Source organism: Pelobates fuscus, chromosome 2 (assembly GCF_036172605.1).
Source record: "Pelobates fuscus isolate aPelFus1 chromosome 2, aPelFus1.pri, whole genome shotgun sequence".
Lineage (NCBI taxonomy): Eukaryota > Metazoa > Chordata > Amphibia > Anura > Pelobatidae > Pelobates > Pelobates fuscus.
This window is the reverse complement of record NC_086318.1, coordinates 79,026,937-79,050,292: the sequence shown is the minus strand read 5'-3', so window position 1 is coordinate 79,050,292 and position 23,356 is coordinate 79,026,937. Positions and strand designations below refer to the sequence as shown.

General features: G+C 44.2%; 1 protein-coding gene across 1 annotated transcript in view; it reads right to left on the bottom strand.

Moving 5' to 3' along the window:
* The window catches only part of DNER (delta/notch like EGF repeat containing), a 236,853-nt gene that overhangs the window by 20,631 nt on the left and 192,866 nt on the right, over positions 1-23,356 (bottom strand). The window contains exons 10-11 of the mRNA XM_063442306.1: positions 7,516-7,629; positions 747-878 (exon numbers count right to left, since the gene is read on the bottom strand). Coding sequence (XP_063298376.1) covers positions 747-878; positions 7,516-7,629 — 246 coding nt within the window. The remainder of the gene's footprint in view (positions 1-746; positions 879-7,515; positions 7,630-23,356) is intronic.

Sequence of the window (23,356 nt, the reverse complement as noted above, 5' to 3'; positions counted from 1 at the left end):
GGTTAATAAGTATATAGGGGTGTATATAAAAAAATATCCTTCTCTGTCTCATTAGAGATATCTTTGCCAGAAGCTCAAAGAAGCAAGGTGAAGGGTCAGTGTAGGACCCGCTTAGGGGGGTCTGCCTTGATGTTGGCAGGCGGGCATTCCCTCCAATAGCCATTGGAGTAACTAAATAACCTCCATTTGTCTAAATATACATAGGGATTAAGAAGAGAGCGCAGGTAACTTTTTTTTCTTTGGATTTTACTTTATATATTGGGGCTGATGTGTACTGTGGTCGTTGCTGCCACCCAGGAGTTATGGGAGTGAGCGCAGGACTTATCTTTTTGTATTAGTGTTTGATAATAGTTTATTATTGCACAGACAAAATATTCAAATTCTTGCCATTGACAAAAGATTACTTAAATTCTATAGAGAATATTGTCACTAAAACTATTCCCATTGTTGTCTGTGTAGACCACTGTGGCTTTCACCGATAAAATAATCCCATTGCTCCCTATGGAGAACATTGTCAGTGGTAAAAAATCCCTGTTACTGCCTACCATGAACATTATCAGTAGTAAAAGATCCTTATTACTGTCTATGGAGACCATTGTCGGTCGTAAAAGATCCCCGTTACCGTCTATGAAGAACATTGTCACTGGTAAAAGATCCCCATTGTGCATGGAGAGCATTGTCACTGGTCCTTCTTCAACTATATCGATCAATGGAGACAGCACAAGCGACAGTGATGTCATACTTACGAATCTCACAATTGGCTCCCACCCAGCCATGTGGACAGTGACAGGTATATCCATTAGGCTGGTCCACACAAGTGCCTGAGTGGTGACAAGGGTTGCTCTCACACTCATTAATATCAATGTCACACTCCTCCCCTGCAGAGAAATAAGGTGAATGTCAATTATTTGTGACTTGTCTATTGATGAGCAAGTAAACAATAACATATTTTTTTTTGTGAATACGATTTTTATTCTTTTCAAGGGTCTGCATTTGAATCAACAAGTGGGGTAGGCAGGCCCAGTTTAGTATAAAATTTAAAGGTCTCGCAGGACCAACATTGGTAACTTTTCCAGACAAACAGGTCCGAGGTAAACAATTGAAAGGTGATCGGTTTAATGTGTTTTCTTGTGGTGCTCGATAAGGACATGCATATTTCCGAGTTAATGTTGTGCTGTACTATCGGGTATTGCAGTCGTGTGAGTCCCTCTTTAATTTACGGCGAACCCTACGATCTCAGTCAGCGGTCTGGGACCCCCTTGCGCGGCAATCTTCCCCTGCTCACTACCCGTCCCCTGTCTCTTGTGTAAGTAATGTCTGAATGTCAGTGTGGTATGCCGTTGTCAGCCAGTGTGTCCAAGTGTCAGCGTAATGATGGAAGCTGTCTTGTGCTCTGTAAGTCAGTTATTCCAGTTTTCTTATCTCTTCCATTTTCTCGAACCAAGTTTTTCCTGCGTCTTACTTGCCAATGCGCAATGTTGTACTAGGTCACAGATCTTCTTCCACTGCGGTGGCGTGAGAGTCTTTCCGATTGCCATTTCCCATTTCCCCATGAATGTTGGTGCAGGGAAGTTTAAGCTTTGTTGTAGTAGGGTGTAAAGGAGGGAGACCATGTGCCTTTGTGGGTCCGGGTCTACGCACATGCGGTTGAACGTGGTTAAGTCTCTGAACAGGTTTGGCTGTTGAGGAATCTGACGTATGAACTGTTTTAGCTGTTTGTATTTCAAGCTATGTAGGAACGTGCCCGGGGTCCCATGCAAGAAGTCTGTTAGGCGTTTTAGCTTGCTGTGGCGAAAATAACCTCGCCACTGGTTTTTGGAGGGGCCTGTTTGCCAGCCTCCTGCCCTGCGACTATGGCCCTGGGATGTATTGCCCTTTAAGGAACTGAGTTGGGGCTTATGGACTTATATTATACTATTACTGACCCTTTAAGAACTGTATTTGGGCATAAGGGATTTTTATAATGCTGCTTCTGGCCCTTTAATTACTTTGGAGCAGTGTTGCAACTTTAAATTGGCACTTCGGATACAGCCAGAGTGCCGAAGTAGTCGAAGTGGCCGCCATTCGACAAACGAACACGTGGCGGCGGCCATCTTTGTTCATTCAAACGAGGTCAGCGGTATGTGTAGCCAAATCCATGGAACTGAAATCGGCTACACATTTAACAAACACCGCTGACCCTTACCTTCTCCTGCACCGAGTTTTCAGCCACAGAGACTAAGTCCAGTTCGAAGATTCGAACGCATGTTCGAATGGGACTTAGTCATTTTTTTCAGTGTGATATTGACCGACCGCACAGCCCAAATCTATGGAACTGTTTTGGGCAGGAAAATGTGCTTGCGGTCGGTCATAAAGGACTTCCAGCTAACTCTTTAACCCCTGGATGGAATTGGTTTAATTTTGGATATGTTTGTAAGTAAAGTGTGCTGAGTTCGAATATGTAATTATGAAGATTGAATGTATAGTTTTAAAGTTATAAAAATGCATTAAAAAAAGTATAAGTTTTAGCTTGGAGATAATTGAGTAGATACAGTAAGAAACTCAATTATCTCCCAAGCAGAGGGGATGGAATCTGTGGGATGTAACCGTTGTCTGATTGGTTAATGTCTAATTGCCTGTGGGCGTCTCCCTTTGCAGGGGAGCTCTGCATAAAAGCAGAGTACCTGCCATTAAACATCAGTTCTACTTCACCCTCAATTTGGAGTCCTGTCTCTTATTGGGGGAATCTGCTACAAGGGATTGCTATGCTCTGCATATTCCCTTGCTATAATCACTCCTAAGCTCTTTAAAGAGCTCGTTCCTGCTTCGCTCTGAAGGAAGAGAGGTTTAGCCTGCGGTGGTTGTGGTGTTGGCTAGAGTGCTTGGAATCCTCAAGAAGCGCTAGGAGCATCCATCAACGGAGGTACCAAGTCGGGGTGCCAGGTGATCCGTTATACTTGCCATCTACTGTCTGATCTGTGTGTCTGATCTGTGCTTGTTTGCGAGTGAAAAAGCATGCGAATGCCCTGTGTTCCGTCCCAGTGGGGAATTCGGGATTATTCGTCAGGGGTGAGAGAGGCAATGGGAAAGAGGATAATCCTAGTTTTGGCGCGATGGTGTGCCATATGTCTAGGGTGGCTTTTATGCTAGGCTGTAATTTCAGTAGTTTCCTGCTTTCTTCCGGTTTCATCCAGATCAGGGCTGTTAGAGATCCGCCCGTCTGTGCCTGTTCGATCCCTTTCCATAATTTATCAACCCCGTCCTTAGCCCACTCTAGAATCCTCTGTAGGTAGGAGGCGCGGTAGTAGAGGGTGAAGTCGGAGACGGCCAATCCTCCATCTGTTTTAGGCCTGGAAAGTGTTTGATAGCTTATCCTGGGTCTGTGAGGGCTCCATATGTAAGTACTCGCCAGTGTACGTAGCGAAGTGAAGAACGCTTGCGGGATCTTGATCGGTAGAGTTTGGAGTAGGTAAAGAATTCTTGGCAAGATGTTCATCTTTACAACTGCAATGCGTCCTAGCCAGGATATGTGGGGAAGCGTCCAGTCTTTGAGGTTCTTCCGGAATGTCGTAAGCATGGTGGTGAAGTTTGTCTGGTAGAGTGAGATGTCCCTTGTTAGCCAGACCCCTAGGTACTTCAGAGCTCTGTCAGACATTTGGAACCGGAAGCTCGATTGCAGTACGCCCGTTCTCTTTTCGGGTATCGTGATATTTAGTATCGTAGATTTCGAGTAGTTTATTTTAAAGTTAGAAAGGGCGCCGTATCTGTCAAATTCCTTCATGAGATTAGGGAGGGAGATTTCCGGGGTGGTCACAAAAAACAGAAGATCGTCCTTGCCCTCTTTGGGAATCAGAGTAATATTGGCGGCCAGGGCTTGGGTGGGTATCCTCTGTCCCTGTATGAGTGAGTTGTAGGCTTCGAGGAAATAGGGGTATAGGGTGTCTGCAAATTGTTTATCGTAGCGCAGCGTCAGTCCATCTGGGCCCGGACTTTTACCCGTGTTTGTGGATTTAACCGCCCCTGCTAGTTCTTCTCTGGTCAGCGGTGCCTCGAGGGTGTCTATCGCTTCTCTTGTCAATTTCGAGTGGCAATGGGCTCCTAGATATTCTTGTATTGCTGTTCGGTGGGTAGTCTGTGAGCCGCGCCCATTAGAGGATTAGCTTTTTTCGAAGTATGTGTACGCTATCGATGCAATCTTGTCTGGCAGGCGTTGTGCCGGACCCCAGGGGGTCACGTAGCTGTGCTATATAGGACTTGTTCATTTTTTTATTGATGAGCTGTGCCAGTAGCCTTCCACATTTATCACTGTTGACATAGAAGTACGCTTTTGAGTGTTGAAGTTGACGTAGGTATTGACTATGCAGGAGGGTGGCCAACCTGCCTCTCGATGCAGCTAGTTCTTGGAAATAAACAATAATATTTTAAACTTTTTGACTCAATTATACCTCCTCGGCTTTACTGTAACCAATAGGCTGTATTAATACGATTTTTCCATAAGCCATTTAACAAAGTATCATTTCATTTATGCTCCTCTCCTGTGTTAGACTACACAAAACAGTGGAGCACACTATGTATAGGATGTGCACCAGAGCTGTCAGTGCAGTGCCCTGTGCCACCAAAAACGATAGCAAGCAATACAAATATCATGACATGACCTAAATATAGCATTGATAGCTATTTGTATAATTAGATTATTATCAACCAAGATTGTGTCATTGTCATTCAACTTCTATGTCATGCTGTGAAAAACTTTTAAACCCCATGGTTGAGCATCATGAAATGTATGACCACAAGTGGCCCTACTGACTATAGTTACAATACAAGGCAAAGTTCAGGGCAGGCAGATATGTTTCCTATGCATGCAGTATCAAAGCAAGGTCAGAGTAGGCAGACAGGTTTACTATGCAGGCAGTATCAAAGCAAGGTCAGGGTATGCAGATAAATGTCATATGCATGCTGTATCAAAGCAAGGTCAGGGTAGGCAGATATGTTTCCTATGCATGCTGTATCAAAGCAAGGTCAGTGTATGCAGATAAATGTCCTATGCATGCTGTATCAAAGCAAGGTTGGGGTATGCAGATACATTTCCTATGCAGGCAGTATCAAAGCAAGGTCAGGGTAGGTAGACAGGTTTACTAAGCAGGCAGTATCAAAGGAAGGTCAGGGTATGCAGATAAATTTCCTATGCAGGCGGTATCAAAGCAAGGTCAGGGCAGGTAGATATGTTTCCTATGCATGCTGTATCAAAGCAAGGTCAGGGCATGCAGATAAATGTCCTATGCAGGCAGTATCAAAGCAAGGTCAGGGTAGGCAGATACATTTTCCTATGCAGGCAGTATCAAAGCAAGGTCAGGGCAGGTAGATATGTTTCATATGCATGCTGTATCAAAGCAAGGTCAGGGAATGTCCTATGCATGCTGTATCAAAGCAAGGTCAGGGTAGGCAGATATGTTTCCTATGCATGCTGTATCAAAGCAAGGTCAGGGTATGCAGATAAATGTCCTATGAAGATGGTATCAAAGCAAGGTCAGGGGCAGGCAGATAGGTTTCCGATGCATGCTGTATCAAAGCAAGGTCAGGGTATGCAGATAAATGTCCTATGCAGGCGGTATAAAAGCAAGGTCAGGATATGCAGATATGTTTCCTATGCATGCTGTATCAAAGCAAGGTCAGGGTATGCAGATAAATGTCCTATGCAGGCGGTATAAAAGCAAGGTCAGGATATGCAGATATGTTTCCTATGCATGCTGTATCAAAGCAAGGTCAGGGTATGCAGATAAATGTCCTATGCAGGTGGTATCAAAGCAAGGTCAGGGGCAGGCAGATAGGTTTCCTATGCATGCAGTATCAAAGCAAGGCCAGGGTAGACAGGTTTCCTATGCATGCTGTATCAAAGCAAGGTCAGTGTATGCAGATAAATGTCCTATGCAGGCGGTATAAAAGCAAGGTCAGGATATGCAGATATGTTTCCTATGCATGCTCTATCAAAGCAAGGTCAGGGTAGGTAGACAGGTTTACTAAGCAGGCAGTATCAAAGCAAGGTCAGGGTATGCAGATACATTTCCTATGCAGGCGTTATCAAAGCAAGGACAGGAGCAGGCAGATATGTTTCCTATGCAAACCCTACCATAGACAAATCCCCTCTTTCCTCAAAGCAACTTCCTTTTTAAATATATTCTGAGTACTCAGTTCAACCAAAGAGAGATCAGTGTGAGAACAGCTGCTTCAGCCCACAGCCAATCACTCTTATTATCACTTTCCCCTCAACATGGCTGTGCAATACTATACAGATAATATGAGGACAGTGGTTGGCTGTGGGGGCTTAGTCAAGTTAAAAGCTCTGCTTACACTGATCTCTCATTCAGAGCCTGAGCCACACTGTTTTTCGTCCATTCATAACAGAACTGGATTAGCATAGGGGCTGATGGAGCTGCAGCTCCAGGCTCATGTCTTTGGAATAGGCCCATTGATTTAAAAAAAAAATTTTTTTTACAACTCTTCACATGCAGTTGTTTAAGTATGGAAACTTAAGAGGGATGTAGGGGAACAAAATTTGTGTGGACTGCCTGACAATGACATTAATTAAGTTAAAGCTGACTGTGTGCATAATGCCAAGCTGACCATCTAATTCTTCGTGCAGACACAATGCCTTTTTAGTAATGTTTGTCCCTTTGGGCGGTTCTGGTTACGTGATTCACATCAGTGGCCCACCCTTTTACCCGGCCCACTGATATCCTGCTTCACCAGACACTGCTGTTAGTGGGTATGGCTTTACTTGAAAGCGAGAGATTAGCATAAGGTATGTGTTTTCTTATAGCTGTATCCTGTGAGTTTCCTTCAACACCATCTCCACAAGATACATAAGGCTTGGGAGGTATAACTATTTTAGTGTTTTCTGTTGATAAGATTCTATAATCAGGCTCATCATACTTGTCAGCACCAGTCCCAATGGGCTGTTAATCCGGCCCTGATTCATAAAGATATTTTGTGAAAAGGAGAGATGTGGATTGGGTTATGCTGTAGAAAGCAGCAAAACAGTCCTTTATTTTTGAGATTTGAACAGTGATAAACCCACAGCATGGATGTGAGGCCAAAACGTTTCAAACGCACTTATTATGGCCTCAATTTTATATTTTTGAACAAGCTTTTCAATTGATTTAATATTTTTTGGATAAACCTTTAAAATTACTTTTTTCTAAATGTTCAAATATCAAAATATTTTTCAAAATATTAAATCATTTAAAAATGTTATTGTGGTCTATATCGGTAATCTGAATTACCAGTGCTCAGAGTGTCTCTTTAAAATATACAGGATTCTTTTATGCTCAAATCACGGGTGATTGCTAATATGATGATTGCTAATATGATGTCATAGACTATCACTATGATGTGATTCTTTCCACTCCAAGTGCTGTATTCCTAAGATCCCAGTAATACAGTGTAAGATACATCAAACATGGGAAGTACACATCTGCAGCATGTGAATATGCTCCTGTAAAGGTACATAAATATTTATTTGATGACTTTGTGACTTACCCATAAATCCAGAAACACAAGTGCAAGTAGCATTCAGCCCTTCACTGTCACATGTACCTCCGTTCTGGCAGGTGACATTCACACAGGGGTCCTTGTACAATTCACAGTGATGACCTGGTAACACAGAAGATTTTTGTTCACAATTCACAAAGTGTGTCATTTGTTGACCTAGACCAGGGTATGAGTCTATCACACGAAAAGCCAACATAATACGTCATCTTGAGTATGAGATTTACTGAATGTTACATTTCAATCCCATTTTACATTAAAATTTAATTTAAATGTATTTCTAATGATGCTTCCAGCATTAAAGGGACACTATAGTCACCTGAACAGCTTTAGCTTAATGAAGCAGTTTTGGTGTATAGAACATACCCCTGCAGCCTCACTGCTCAATCCTCTGCCATTTAGGAGTTAAATCACTTTGTTTATGAACCCTAGTCACACCTCCCTGCATGTGACTTGCACAGCCTTCCATAAACACTTCCTGTAAAGAGAGCCCTATTTAGGCTTTCTTTATTGCAAGTTCTGTTTAATTAAGATTTTCTTATCCCCTGCTATGTTAATAGCTTGCTAGACCCTGCAAGAGCCTCCTGTATGTGATTAAAGTTCAATTTAGAGATTGAGATACACTTATTTAAGGTAAATTACATCTGTTTGAAAGTGAAACCAGTTTTTTTCCATGCAGGCTCTGTCAATCATAGCCAGGGGAGGTGTTGCTAGGGCTGCATAAACAGAAACAAAGTGATTTAACTCCTAAATGACAGTGAATTGAGCAGTGAAATTGCAGGGGAATGATCTATACACTAAAACTGCATTATTTAGCTAAAGTAATTTATGTGACTATAGTGTTCCTTTAAAGTTACTGATCTTTATATTAAAGGCTGTGTGTATCTGGGAAATAATTTTTGCAGCATTGGTGACCACAAGCACTGAATAAATGATAAGAGGTACTTTAACAGCAGTTTCAGGGCAGGATTTACATCTCAATCGCCTGTAAGACAAAGGCCTCAGGGGCCAATACCGCCCACAAAAACCCCCACTTCTTTGCTGCTAGCTCCGTGATTTGGAGGATGTACAAGAGAATTGGGAATGGAAAGTATATAGCTCACTACCTCCCTCTGGAAAAAAAAAAAAAAAGAATGCAATTACCAAGTGACAAATGAAAACGTATGTCACAATGTACCTAAAAATTTAAAGTAGGCAATTTCAAGTAGAGTCTGGGCACATTACTATTATTATTTATATTATTATTGTTGGCGCTTTATATTATTATTTATAAAGCGCCAACAAATTCCGTAGCGCTGTACAATGGGTAGACTAACAGGCAAGTATTTGTAACCAGACAAGTTGGACACACATGAACAGAGGGATTGAGGGTCCTTCTCAATGAGCTTACATGCTAGAGGGAGTGAGGTATAGTGACACAAAAGGTAAGAGTATGGTAGAAAAGTAGGTTACTAGGATAGTGTTCATTGAGGGCTTAGTGTTTTGTTTTGATGACAGTTTCAGGAGAGGAATCAGGGTGTGGAGAGAGGAGAGACCACGAGGGGGATAGAGACCACTAAAGGGGTGAGGGGGAGGAGAGTGCACTAAGGGACAGGAGGGGAGAGCTCTAAGGGACAGGGGGAGGAGAGGAGACCACCAAGGGACGGGTGGGAGTGTCTAAGGGACAGGGGAGTGGAAGACACACAGAGAGGCTTAGGAAGGGGGGAAAGAGAAGCACAAAAGTGCTGGTAGGGGAGAAAGAGACACACAGAGGGTCTTGGGAGGGAGACAGACGTTGGCAGGATGTAGGAGACATACAAAGAGGGGGGATAAGAGACAAACAAGGGGCTTGCAAGAGATACACTAAAGGGAGATGTAAGACGCGAATCAAAAACAAAATATTATATTTTTTCTGCTCCCCTCTCAGCCCCTATCCTACCCCACAAACTCTCTTTCACAATACACACACACACCATGATTCCCTTACACATAGAGAAACAAACAATGCATTAATTGCACACATACACATAAACATGCATCCCTTACACACACATGCAAACACACACTGCTTCTCTTACACACAATGCATCTCTAACACACACTCAGTGCACCCCTTACAGACACACACACACTGCATCCCTTACATACACAGAAATACACCTGGCATCCATTATGCATACAAACACAGATTCACACAATGCATCCCTTACACACACAATACATCCCTTACACACAAACACACACTGCTTTCTATCCTTTACACAAAAACACACTGCATCTACTACACACACACATTGCATCGCCTCGCAAACTGGTATCCCTATACACTACATTCCATAAGCACACACATTAGATTTTCTATGGGGTGCAGACCTTGAGCTGTGTAAAGGGCCCCGAAAAATGGAGCTGCGTCCCGTTCCCCCAAAACACAGATTTTTGTGACCACAGTTACAGACAGCCTCCAGAGAGCCTGTTCTACTCCAGATCAGTGGAGCCAGACTGAAGCCAGAACCCATCATCATCCTCATCTGGTTGTAAGTAGGCAATCTAGTGTATTATTCGTGACACTAATCTCTAATTTATCTCACATTAAAGGGACACTATAGTCCCCAGAACCACTGCAGCTGAATGTAGTGGTTCTAGTGTCTATAGCCTGTCCCTGCAGGCCTTTTAATGTAAACACACACTGTGTGCAGCACTGGCATTAGTTCATATGGCAGATCATATGGGTGGGGCATTTTGATGTCACATGGTGGGAAGCGCATATAGGAGAGGAGGGGCGGCAAATTTTTCTGTTGCCTAGGGCGGCAAAAATCTTTGCACCGGCCCTGCCTGGGCCCCCATGAGGCATTATGGAAGGAGGCAGCACTCTCCCTGCGCCTCTGATTCCTCCTCCTCAATCCGTATTCCCAATAGAATCTTTATATATATTTCTTTCTTTTCTGTTTATTGACTCGGCTATTAATGACTACTCTACTTTATGGTATCCTTGATCTGGCTTTTGTCCATCGAGTTCCCGCTTTCTGGATCCCTCATATCTGGCTAATCTTTTGACCATTCTCTATCTAAGCATGTACAGCCCGGCCCCTCTAAGGACCGGTAATACGTTATATTGTACTATCTTACATACTGCGTGTTGGGCTATACAATATTGGGACAGTGTGCACTGAGACTGATGTGTGCAATTCCCTTCTGTATGTTTAAAGATGAAAAGTAAATACAGAGTAAATGCCCCAAGTAGACAGTTGCCTACACTGTCTATGGGCAAACTGACGATAGAGGTTATGATATGTGACACTTACAGAAGTGTATTATTAAAAAAAAAAAAAAAAAAAAAACTCTGCTTCATTGAGGCCAGTTTGAGCACAGTATTACTGGCTTTCGCTATCTCGTTTAATGAGGCAATCTACAAAGAACTGAACCTTATGAAACACCATACAATAATCTATAAATTAGAAAATGTTCTGGAATTAGGTTTGTGACTGCCCCCACCTGCTTCTAAGTCTACCACCAAGGGAAGTTCCAAATGTTGTGGTGTGAGACAGCAAGACTCCTGTGGATACCCCAAAGGGGCACAAGTATGTGCGCCCAAACATAAGTTGACCAACCTGCCGGAACATGAGTCGCTGGACTGTTGCTGTGTCCTAGGACTTTCCCAAATAGCCATGTTTGCATTTAATGGACATGCACTAGTCTCTTTCTATACCCACCATTTATTAAATAGCTTGGTACCTCACTCTCACTTTACACTTTCATCAGATGAACTCTCTGTGGATAAAGTGGGGAATGTCTGCTATAGCTACCCTGTACAAAGTATCATGCCAAACATAGGACACTCCATGTTTGTCAAATTAAGGAGTCTCCTGGCAATCTTAAAAAATAGACACGGACATCTTGCAATTTAAGGAGAAAATAACTGGAGCTCCAAACGGTCAAGGAGATTGTTAGCTTCCATGACAAATAACTACTAACATTTGACGGTTATAGTTCAACAAAAGGCATAATATTATTCCAACTGCCATCTTAATATTATGGAAGACCAGAGAAAATGAAACAATGTCAAAATCAGAGGCATTTCTGATACGGTAAGCCTCACTAAACTGCCTAACTTTTTCCATGGGCTGTTCACCGACTTGTTACCTGAAATCACTACACCTGGACAACAAAACATCTACTGTTTCTGCCATTCGGGGGAAAACGCCATATGTCTCTAAAGGACAAGAACATATCTCTAATGCACTTGGCATTGTATTTCTCTATCCTCTGTATTATTTCTAGCTTTTTGGACTTGTCATGGAATACATTGTATTTCTCTATCCTCTGTATTATTTCTAGCTTTTTGGACTTGTCATGGAATACCCCTTGGACTCTCTCCAATATATTATTTGTTTGTTGGATTTACTTTGTACATTTTACTCTGAGTTTGAATAGATAGCTAGTGTCTACCTTTCCCTCACCCTGGGGTTTTCTCATTATTTATACAACTGCGGTTCCTTCCTGTCCATATTTGGACCATTGCCATTGGAAGACTTCATACTTCTGCAATGCGTTCACCTTCTTCTCCCCTTTATTGGACACTGTTCAGACCTCTCAGTATGTTCTAATTTTCATTTCTAAAATACTCAGAAAAACCTTATTCCCCTCTGCTTCTAGTCACAATATATTATTAGTGCTTGACTTTTTCATTGCATATTATGACAACAATAATGCTATGTTCCTTAGTGCAAGTCATGTGGAATGAGAAATAAAAACAAAATTGAAACATAAATAGATTTTCCCATTACATTTTATATGCTTTAATAAAAATGGCCCAAAGCATATTTGCATTCAAATAGCCACGAAAAAGCTTTTAGAGAGTAGAATTTCCTAGTTTCCCATTCCCGGCATCCTCGGATAATGCTTCACAATCAATATATTTACTTGATTATCTTGCTGGTCCCAAACTCAATTTTTCATTAGTAGCAGAATTATACGCAGATGCTCAGCCTTGACACCATTAATTAAAACTAAATTGGATTTCAAAAGCATTCTCTGTGTGTTTAACCGTGATTTGTAAAGAAAATGATGTGTGATGTCACATGTGGACTGTTTATTTGACTAATGTTTGCAATATATGGATTTAAAATGCTCAGGGCCTGACTGAAGGGGAAGCAGCTGTTCAGGGCCTCAGATGTTTTCCACAGAGGCCTACAATGAAGCCTTACTGATAGAAATTTCTGACAGAAATTAAACAAACATAACGTTTACCTGTCCATCTTTCTGCTCTCTTGCTACATGAAGGACTACCATGATGCCCACCTCTGCTTAATGTATGTGTCATTATTGTTACAATGACAATTGTTCTTGCCACTACTGCTAAAGAAAATATTCTTAAGAAAATGGAGCTGGTAATGGTTGAAGCCAATGACTATCTCATATGGAGATTCATGAATGTGAGCTTCTATTCACCTGTAGCCCTTATAGTCATATACAGATTTTGCTATGCTGTTTTCTGCCTCAAAACTACTATGGATGGGGGTTTGCATTGTAATGTAACTGAGCTTGGCATGGGTATAAGTAGATAAGGACTAAATAAGTGAAAGGAAATAACTCAAAATATGTGCCCTGCTTGCAGTGGCGACTCTAGGAACTATACACAGTAGGGGCATAAGCTAAAAATTGGGTGTACTAATAAATCCCACCACTAAATCAAATGAGTAGTTTTTGCCGGGGGTTTACAGGCTCTAGTGGGTGCAGGAGGTTTTAAGGGCTTTAGTGAGTGCAGGGGGGTTGAGTTTTTAGTGGAAGCAGTGTGTAAAGTGGTTTTAGTGTGTGCATGGGGCTAGGGGCTGTAGTGGGTGCAATGGGATAGAGGCAGTAGTGAGTGCTGTTGGGGAATTGCTATAGGTGATATTAAGGGTTGTAGTGGGTGCAGAGGGTAATAGGGGTTTAGAGGGTACAGGGAGAATAGGGGCTCTAGTTGGTGCATCTGCCCCCTGAAGCAATGCCTATGCCTGCCATCTCTTGTAGCGAACTAAAGTATGAATAATAAGATTAAATATAAAATAGCCCAAGCTGTGTCTATAGACAATCTGGAGAATCTTTTCCAAATCAGGTACTGTTGCCATTTTGTATGTTGGATTTCAGTACAGTACAATCAGTTTAGTGAATAACCATGATAGCTTTTATTTACTAGACAAGGAGGACTATTTTGCTGCTGTAGGCTGTCCCTATTGCATATAAAAGGAGAGAGGTGAAATACTGGTAATAAATTATCAGAGATAGGCCGAGGTCAAAGGATACCAGAGACAGAATGATGAGACATGTGGGGTTGGGGATACCAGAGATCAGGAGCAGCAAGAATAATCCATGTAAAACAAAACAGAAAAACGAAATCACAAGAAATAAGCTATCGGGTCCACTAATGAACCACAACAATGGGATGTTCTGGGGGATACCGTATATGCTCGAGTATAAGCCGACCCGAATATAAGCCGAGGCCCCTAATTTTACCACAAAAAACTGTGAAAACGTATTGACTCGAGTATAAGACTAGGGTGGGAAATGCAGCAGCTACTGGTAAATTTCTAAATAAAATTAGATCCTAAAAAAATTATATTAATTGAATATTTATTTACAGTGTGTGTATATAATGAATGCAGTGTGTGTGTGTATGAATGCAGTGTGTGTGTATGAATGCAGTTTGTGTGTATGAATGCAGTGTGTGTATGAATGCAGTGTGTGTATGAGTGCAGTGTGTGTATGAGTGCAGTGTATGAGTGCAGTGTGTGTGTATGAATGCAGTGTGTGTATGAGTGCAGTGTGTGTGTGTGTGTGTGTGTTGCAGAGCCTTGGTGGGGGGTGGGCATTTTTATTATTATTTTTTTTAAAATTATTTTAATAATTTTTTTGTTGTATAATTATTTTTTATTTTCTTATTATGTATTTATTTATTTATTTTCGTCCCCCCTCCCTGCTTGATACATGGCAGGGAGGGGGGCTCTCACTCCCTGGTGGTCCAGTGGCCTTGGCAGTTCAGTGGAGCGGGGCTGGCAGGAAGTTCTTACCTCTCCTGCAGCTCCCGTCAGCTCCCTTCTCCTCCGCGCCGGTCCGGTCAGCTCCTCTGTCAGCTCCCACTGTAAGTCTCGCGGCCGCACTATGACCCGCGGCTCTCGCGAGGCTTACACTGGGAGCTGACAGAGGTGCTGACCGGACCGGCGCGGAGGAGAAGGGAGCTGACAGGAGCTGCAGGAGAGGTAAGTAACCAATCTCTACCAGCCCCCTCCTACACAGCCCCATTGTCTGTAGTATGGCAATCTAAATTGCCATAATACAGACATTGACTCGAGTATAAGTCGAGTTGGTGTTTTTCAGCACAAAAAAATGTGCTGAAAAACTCGACTTATACTCGAGTATATACGGTAGATTGGTTTAAATAGTGCCTGGTGCCAGAATAGCTTCCTGCATCAATCCTACACACCCAGAACATGTGTGTTTATTGTCACCAGAATGATACGGGTCATCCTGCGTCTCTATTGTGATGCATGGCTTGGAAGATAAAAAAAAGTACACAGGTTTGTAGCTGTCACATGTTCATCCACACCTTGTGGTGTCTCTAGGAATAACTACCTTCCGAAACGCTGGTGGAGATGCTGGTCGGCAGACCTGTACCGTGGTGTCTAACTCCTGCGGCATATTGAAGAACGCTGGCCGCTGCGGACCCATGCCAATTTGTCGCCCCACGTACACCCGCTGTATTAACGACGTCGGCGTGCGTATGATGTCAAGCAAAGGACGTCTGCCCGTTCTGGGGTCAGAGGCCAGGTACGGCAATCGAATTTAAAGGAGACTTATTTAAACTCCTTTCCTCATTGCCCTGTTGTGATTTCCCTTAGTGGTTGTCCGAGAGTGTGTTATAGTTATTGACTTTGGCTTCGTTTGACTTCCCTGTATTCTGGTATCCTTGACTTTTGACTTTCCCTCATCGTTGTGCCGCCTTCTGTGTCCCTGACCTTGGCAAGTATTCTAGCTATTCTCTGGTACGTTAAGTCCGGCCATTGTAAGGCCCAGTAAGACGTTATCTTTAGTCCTAGGTGTGATATAATTCTACGTGTTGGATCAACTAGTAATCCTGACATTATGACATGGCCATAGATCCTGTAGAATTGTGCCAGCACAAAGCAGCTTGCGAGAGAAAGCTAGAGGTAAATAATTACTGTATGGATCAATTTGCCCAAGCTTTCAGTACTCGAACAGCGCATCTTCAGCCTGAGGTTTCTCCGACTATGTCACCTCTGTCTAAAGTACCTCTACCTCAGGGCCGGCCTTAGGCCCTAAGGCGCCCTGTGTAAAAAATCTTCACAGCGCCCCCCCCCCATCATACCCCTTTATCCATGTACTGTGTGTGTCAATAGGTGTGTAGTGTAGTGGTAGCTGGGGGAGCAGGGGCAGTGTAGTGGTAGGTAGGGGATCAGGGGGCACAGTGGTGGTAGGTGGGGGATCAGGGGGCACAATGGTGGTAGGTGGGGGACCAGGTGGCACAGTGGTGGTAGCTGTGGGAGCAAGGGTAGTGTATTGGTAGGTGGGGGAGCAGAGGTAAAGTAGTGGTGGGTGGGGGAACATGGGGCACAGTGGGGGAGAAGGGGTAGTGTAGTGATAGGTAGGAGAGCAGGGGCACAGTGGTTAACTGGGGGAGCAGGGGTAGTGTAGTTGTAGGTTGGAGAGCAGGGTCACAGTGGGTAACTGGGGGAGCAGAGGCACAGTGGGAAGGTGGAGGAGCAGGGGCACAGAGGGTAGCTGGGGGAGAGGGGGCACAGTGGTAGTAGCTGGGGGAGAAAGGGCACAGTGGTAGTAGCTGGGGGAGAGGGGGCACAGTGGTGGTAGCTGGGGAAGCAAGGGGAACTGTAGGTAGCTGGGGGAGCAGGGGCACTGATAGGCTAGGTGGGGGGGCAGGGGGCACAGTTAGGCTAGGTGGGGAGGAGGGGCACTGTGTGCAGCGGGGGGAGCAGGGGCACAGTTAGGCTAGGTGGGGAAGCAGGGGGCACAGTGGGTAGCTGGCGGAGCAGGGGGCACAGTGGGTAGGTAGGGAGCAGGGGCACAGATAGGCTAGGTGGGGGGCAGGGGGCACAGTTAGGCTAGGTGGGGGGCAGGGGGCACAGTTAGGCTAGGTGGGAGGGCAGGGGGCACAGTTAGGCTAGGTGGGGGGGCAGGGGCACTGTGGGTAGCTGGGGAGCAGGGGCACAGTTAGGCTAGGTGGGGAAGCAGGGGCACAGTGGGTAGCTGGGGGGGCAGGGGCAAAGTTAAGCTAGCTGGGGGTGAGAAGGCACAGCGGTGGCAGCTGGGAGATTGGGGGCACAGTGGTGGTAGCTGGAGCACAGTGGTGGTAGCTGAGGAGCAAGGGGCACAGCGGGTAGGTGGGGGAGCAAGGGGCACAGTGAGTAGGTGGGCGAGTAAGGGGCACAGTGGGTAGGTGGGGCATAGTGGGTAGGTGGGGAGCATGGGGGCACAGTTAGGCTAGGTGGGCAGCAGGGGCACAGTGGGTAGCTGGGGGAGCAGGAGCACAGTTAGGCTAGGTGGGGAAGCAGGGGGGCACAGTAGGTAGCTGGGGCGCAGTGCACAGATAAGCTTGCTGGGGCGAGGGGGCACAGCGGTGGTAGCTGGGGTAGAGGGGGCACAGTGGTGGTAGCTGGGGGAGAGAGGGCACAATGGTGGTAGCTGGGAAGCAAGGGGCACAGTGGGTAGGTGGGGAAGCAAGGGGCACAGTGGGTAGGTGGGAGAGCAAGGGGCACATTTGAACCATTAAGCAGAAAGGATGACGCCACCACTGCCCTAATGCATTTCAAACAAGGGAACCGGTCTATTTCAGATTATGCCATAGAATTTTGCACCTTGGCTTCTGAGGTAGACTGGACTAATAGCGGGTTAATCTCTGCATTTAATAAAGGATTATCTGAGGCAATTCTGGATAAGATTGCTGCCAGAGACCTACCTAAAAGATTAAATGAGTTTATCACATTTGTCATGCAGATTGATAATAGACTTAGAACCAGAGAAACTGCCAGTAATAGAACCAGACGTATGGCTATATCATTAGCACCTCGGTTTTCCAGACCTGTTGTTCCTGACCTCTCTGTACCCGACCTCTCTGTACCCGAACCTATGCAGTTGGGGGTCACTAGACTGTCAGAGGCAGAAAGACAATATAGGAGAAAAGAGGGTCTATGTCTATACTGCGGTAAAAAAGGACCTATAAGGAGTGCTTGTCCCATACGTCCGGAAAACTTCCGCACCTAAGAACCCTAAGGGGACAGGTCTCAGATGTGATGGATACATCCTCTGGGAATAACAAAAATAGATTCCTCCTTGATATTACGGCCAAATATAACAAAAATAAATTTTCATGTAAAGCCCTGATGGACTCAGGTGCGTCAGGAAACTTCTTTGATGTCTATTTTGTCAAAAAACATTCTGTACCTATCAAGGAGAAAGCATCACCTGTGGCCATTGAGGCTACTGACGGGAGACCTCTCTCTCAACCCTTGATTACCCACAACACATTGCCCATTAACATTTCCATTGGTGCCTTACACAGGGAAGACATAACATTCCAAATAATTGCTTCTCCTTCTTGTCCCATCATATTAGGATTTCCTTGGCTTATTAAGCACAATCCTCATATTGACTGGGCAAAAGGGGAAATATTGGAAAGGGGCAAGGACTGTACTGAGAGCTGTATATTGCACATTACCAAAAGAGTGGGCATCATTACATTACCCACTACTATGCCTCAGGTCTCCGAAGTTCCCATACAATACTGGGAGATTAAGGAAGTATTCAGTAAAAGTCAGACAAATATTCTACCTCCTCACAGATCTTAGGACTGTTCCATAAATCTGCTACCTGGTGCTATGCCACCCAAGGGAGCAGTGTATGCCTTATCGCCACAGGAGAGTAGAATAATGGATGAGTACATCAAAGATTCCTTAAGGCCACATACGTAAATCACCCTCACCTGCTACTGCAGGTACGTTCATGCATTGACTACAGGGCATTAAACAAGATCGACATTATAAATGCCAATTATATTCCCCTCATTTCCGAATTGTTTGACAGACTCCAGGGTGCTAAAGTCTTTACTAAACTTGACCTCAGGTGTGCATACAATTTGGTAAGGATTAAGGAAAATCATGAGTGGAAAACGGTATTTAACACTAGAAGTGGGCACTATGAGTACCTTGTTATGCCCTTCGGGTTATGCAATGGCCACAAGAATTTGGCTTATATAGGGTATGCTAAACGTATGTCTTCTAGACAGGCTATATGGTCTTTGTTTCCATCTTGCTTTAACTTTCTTGTAACTTACAGACCTGGTCCCAAAAAAACATGAAAGCGGACACCTTATCTAGACAGTTTGATACTGAATCAGTACAAGAGACATCCCCTATTGTTCGACCTGAGTGTATCATTGCTTCCACTGGTCTTTCTTTATTTGCTTGGCGCTATCATGGAGGCTCAGTCTCAGGCACCATGCAATAAACTACTAGATAAATTATTTGTTCCATTGGTTGAAAGAGAGAATGTCATGAGGGTGTTCCACAACAACTTGACTGCTGGACATTCAGGCATTAATAAATCCATAACCGTGATCCTGAGATCATTTTGGTGGGATTCTCTCAGGAAAGATGTTAAAGAATATGTGCAGGCCTGTTCAGTTTGTGCAGTTTCTAAGGTACCTCATAAACGTCCATGTGGATTGTTGTATCCACTTCCCGTACCTAGAGTTCTATGGTCCCATTTATCCATGAATTTCATCGTAGAGCCTCCTTATGGTGGTTGACCGCTTTTCCAAGATGGCTCATTTTGTTCCACACACGAAATTGCCATCCTCTCAAGATCTGGTTCTCATCTTTATACGAGAAATTGTCCAACTACAGGCCATTCCTCATAATATTGTATTTGACAGAGATTCTCAGTTTGTGTCTCGGCTTTGGAGGGCTTTCAATAAACAGTTGGGCACTGAATTGTCATTTTCTGCCTCTTACCATCCCCAAACCAATGGCACAGCTGAGAGGGCTAACCAGTCATTAGAATTGTGTTTGCGTTGTTTTGTTAATAGTACTCAGGATAATTGGTCCGAATTACTACCCTGGGCCAGGTTTGCTAGGAACAGTGCTAGCCATGACTCTTCGGGACATAGTCCATTCTTTGTTAATAACGGTCATCATCCTACTGTTCTGCCGGCTGTTTTCTCTGACACAGCTATCCCTGCTTTGGATGATCACCTTGCTTCTATTCGTGATACTTGGACCAAAGTTCACTCCGCTCTCAAAACTGCTGCTGATTGTTTCAAATTTTAGGTAGATAAGCGGCAGGGTGCCACCAAGTGGGTGAGAGGATGTGGTTATCATCGTGCAACGTCAAACTGAAAGTTCCTAACATGAAGTTTGCTCCCAGATTCCGTGGTCCATTTCATATCCTTCAAAAAATTAATCCTGTTTCGTATTCTCTAGCTCTCCCTGCCTCCTTACGTATTCCTAATACCTTTCATGTTTCTTTGCTCAAACCGCTCATTTGCAATAGATATAGTGTCCCAAGTGTTCCTCCTCTTCCGTTGGTTGTTTCTGGACAGGAAGAGTATGAAGTCTCTTCCATAATCTATTCCAGGTTTTCTCGCGGTTCCTTGCAGTATTTGATTGATTGGCGTGGGTACGGGCCTGCCGAACGTTCTTGGGTTCCGCCTTCTGATATTCATGCTGGTCGCAAGATTCGTTATTTCCATGCCAAATTTCCCCTCAAACCTGGTCCTGCCCGCCCCGTAGGCGGTCTTCAGGTGGGGAGTAATGTCACATGTTCATCTTCACCTTGTGGTGTCTCTGGGAATAACAACCTTCCGGGCGCTGGTGGAGATGCTGGTCAGCAGACCTGTACCGTGGTGTCTGACTACTGCGGCATCTGCACTCACGGTGTTAACGACGTCGGCGTGCGTATGACATCACGGAAAGGAGACCCGCGCACGTTTTGGGGTCAGAGGCCGGGTATGGCCACTCGGATTTGAAGGAGACTTATTTAAACTAATTTCTTGCCTTTCCTCATTGACCTCTCATGGTTTCCCTTACTGGTTGTCCGAGAGTGTGTTCCTGAGCGTTTGTTTCTGGTTATTGACTATGGCTTTGTTTAACTTCCCTGTTTTCTGATATCCTTGACTTTTGGCTTTCCATCATCGTTGTGTCTCCTTCTGTGTCCCTGACCTCGGCAAGTATTTTGACTATTCTCTGGTACGTTAAGTCCGGCCATTCTATGGCCCTTTAGTCCTAGGTGTGATATTATTCTACGTGTTGGATCAACTAGTAATCCTAACAGTAGCATACAATTTATCCCAAAATGGTGCAGGTAAGAAGGCACGTGGCAATCTGCATCATCCCTGATGAGGGTATGGAAACATAGGTAACCTTACAACACAGAATTGACAGGCAAATAGCGGATAGCCAGTAGAACATAGCGACAGGTTTGAAACAGGACTTTTTGTTCCAATATTATATATAGGGATTTAGCTGCTGATAAACTCCAGCTGTCCACATCAAACAGTAATAATTAGTGACAGGTTTGGAAATCAGTCATAAAACAGTCACTAAGTAGAAGTTAGTGGCTGCCTTAAATAATAATAATATCTCCCTGTCACTACTGTTAAAACTTAGCACTTGGTAACCAGCCGCTACACACAGCAGCTACAGGCATTTGGCGAGGTATGACTGGACAGTAAGATGTAGTGACAAGGCTGAAACCAAGCCCTAATTTGTAAAGTGAATGCAACATGTAGACAAAAATACCTGATTTGAAAACAATACAATTCTGACTGCATAAAAATAATCCTACTGATAAATCTAACCATAGTTTAGAACAAAAGTCTCTGGTATTCTTGTCTGGAACTTTCTTGAAGCAACATCGAATAATACAAGAAATGTATAATACAAAAGCACAAGGAAACTGTTGGCACGTTGAGAAAGAACTGCCACACAATGTGCATCTATAAAAAGATTATCCTAACCAAGATTTATAAGGAGTTTGTCCCAATGCTCCTTATGTTGTCTCTCTTGTGTATCTTATGCAAATTAGCTGTGAAGTATCCCAGATCCTTGCAGAATGAATTACCTGAATTTGCTGAATTCCCACATGGAATGGTTTTAGTACGGATACGATGATGGTGGTGGGAGTGGTGAAGTAAGCAGATGCTTTTTACAGCAATATAGAAATTGAATTTTTAATATTTAATTAACACTGTGCAAGATTTGTTGTTGGATCCGGGCTCCATTTTTAGCTCTTTCTATTTTAAAACAGAGCTTTCAGGAGCAATGTTGGTGATGTATCATTTGCCTCTTGGTCATGCGAATGTGGTAAACTAAATGAAGTGAAAGGTGGGAGTGTGTATATTTAGCACATTGACATGACAAATGTAGCAATGACTAATGTTAAGTGGAGCCATGTACTCAAAATGAAGTTAGGTTGTTTTAATTTTTCTTAAAAATACATTAAGATCCTACTGTGTCCATTATTATTTCCCAGAAATATCTCAGGATCTTGCTGGGTCCATGCCTTTCTCACAGAGTCTGTAGACTCCACAGATAAGTTATTTAATGACAGTTTAGACCAAGCTTCCCCAGGTGAGGACCAGGCTTCGATGTCAACATAAGACTTACTGTTCCACAGAGACTTAACGGCGGCCTGCATGGATATGTGGAAGATATGGGAGGCGTTGCTGACTGAGCAGCATGACAGACATGTTTGTGTGGAGCTCTGTTAAAGATTTTAAGAAACAGCAGACTACTGTATTTAAAACGATCCTACAGGCCTCACACCTCAATACCCCCACCCAAAAGACACTATGGTGTGAAAAAACAAAAAAATCTGCATCCCAGAAACATCAAAACTGCCTGATACTAGGCTTTCATTTGAAAGGCCTACCCTGCGGGCTGCTCTTAAGATGGCGCCTGCGGAGATGAGTGAAGACAAGGCCTCAGAAGCAACCCGTGATTAAGAAGATACTCCTGTGTCTCCCCTGGCAAGCGGCACCTATAAGTCTGACTCGGATGAAGACTTGTCGGATGAAGACTTGTCAAAAAGGGACATTAAAACCCTACTGCTGGAAATGAGACAGATGTGGAAAGCAGACCTGCTAGGCACCCAAACTGAGCTGGGGACCTTGCGTCAAAGACTTACAGACCTGGAGTCCAGAGACGAAGCCAGGAAACAAAGGCTGCAGACCACCCAAGACGAAATCCAGGACCTCGCTCAACAAGTCCAGAAACTTACCAGGACCGTGACGGTGCTGGAATCACAGCATAGAAGGAAGAATATCCGCCTCAGAGGGATGCCCGAACGAATCATAGGAGATGCTCTACTGCCCTTCCTCCGGCGACTACTGACCCACATGGGTGCCAAGAGAGGTGCAGACCCTGAGATTGTCACTTCGGCGTTCAGGATCCGCAAAGCCACATCTGCCCCAGCAGATGCACCAAGAGACATCATCGCAGTGACAAAAGACATTGCGGCTCAGTCCGCTATAATTTCCTGCTCTAGAGAGCTTGGTAATGTCCATTTTGAGGACTGCACTGTAGCAATCTATGGAGACTTCCCGTTCAATGTGCGGGCACCGAAGAGGCAACTGGCACCAGTTGCAAGACGGCTGCGAGAAGCAGCAATTAAGTATAGGTGGGGGGTAGACGGCTCACTAATAGTTCAGCAGGGAGAAGAAACAATTACCTTACCCTCCTCCAGGGGAGGAGACCAGGGGACCTTTCTACAGCGCCTACACTTGGCAGACACAGACCCAAAAGGGACTCATAAGGCCAGGACCAGCGCAAAGTGCTGACTGAATACA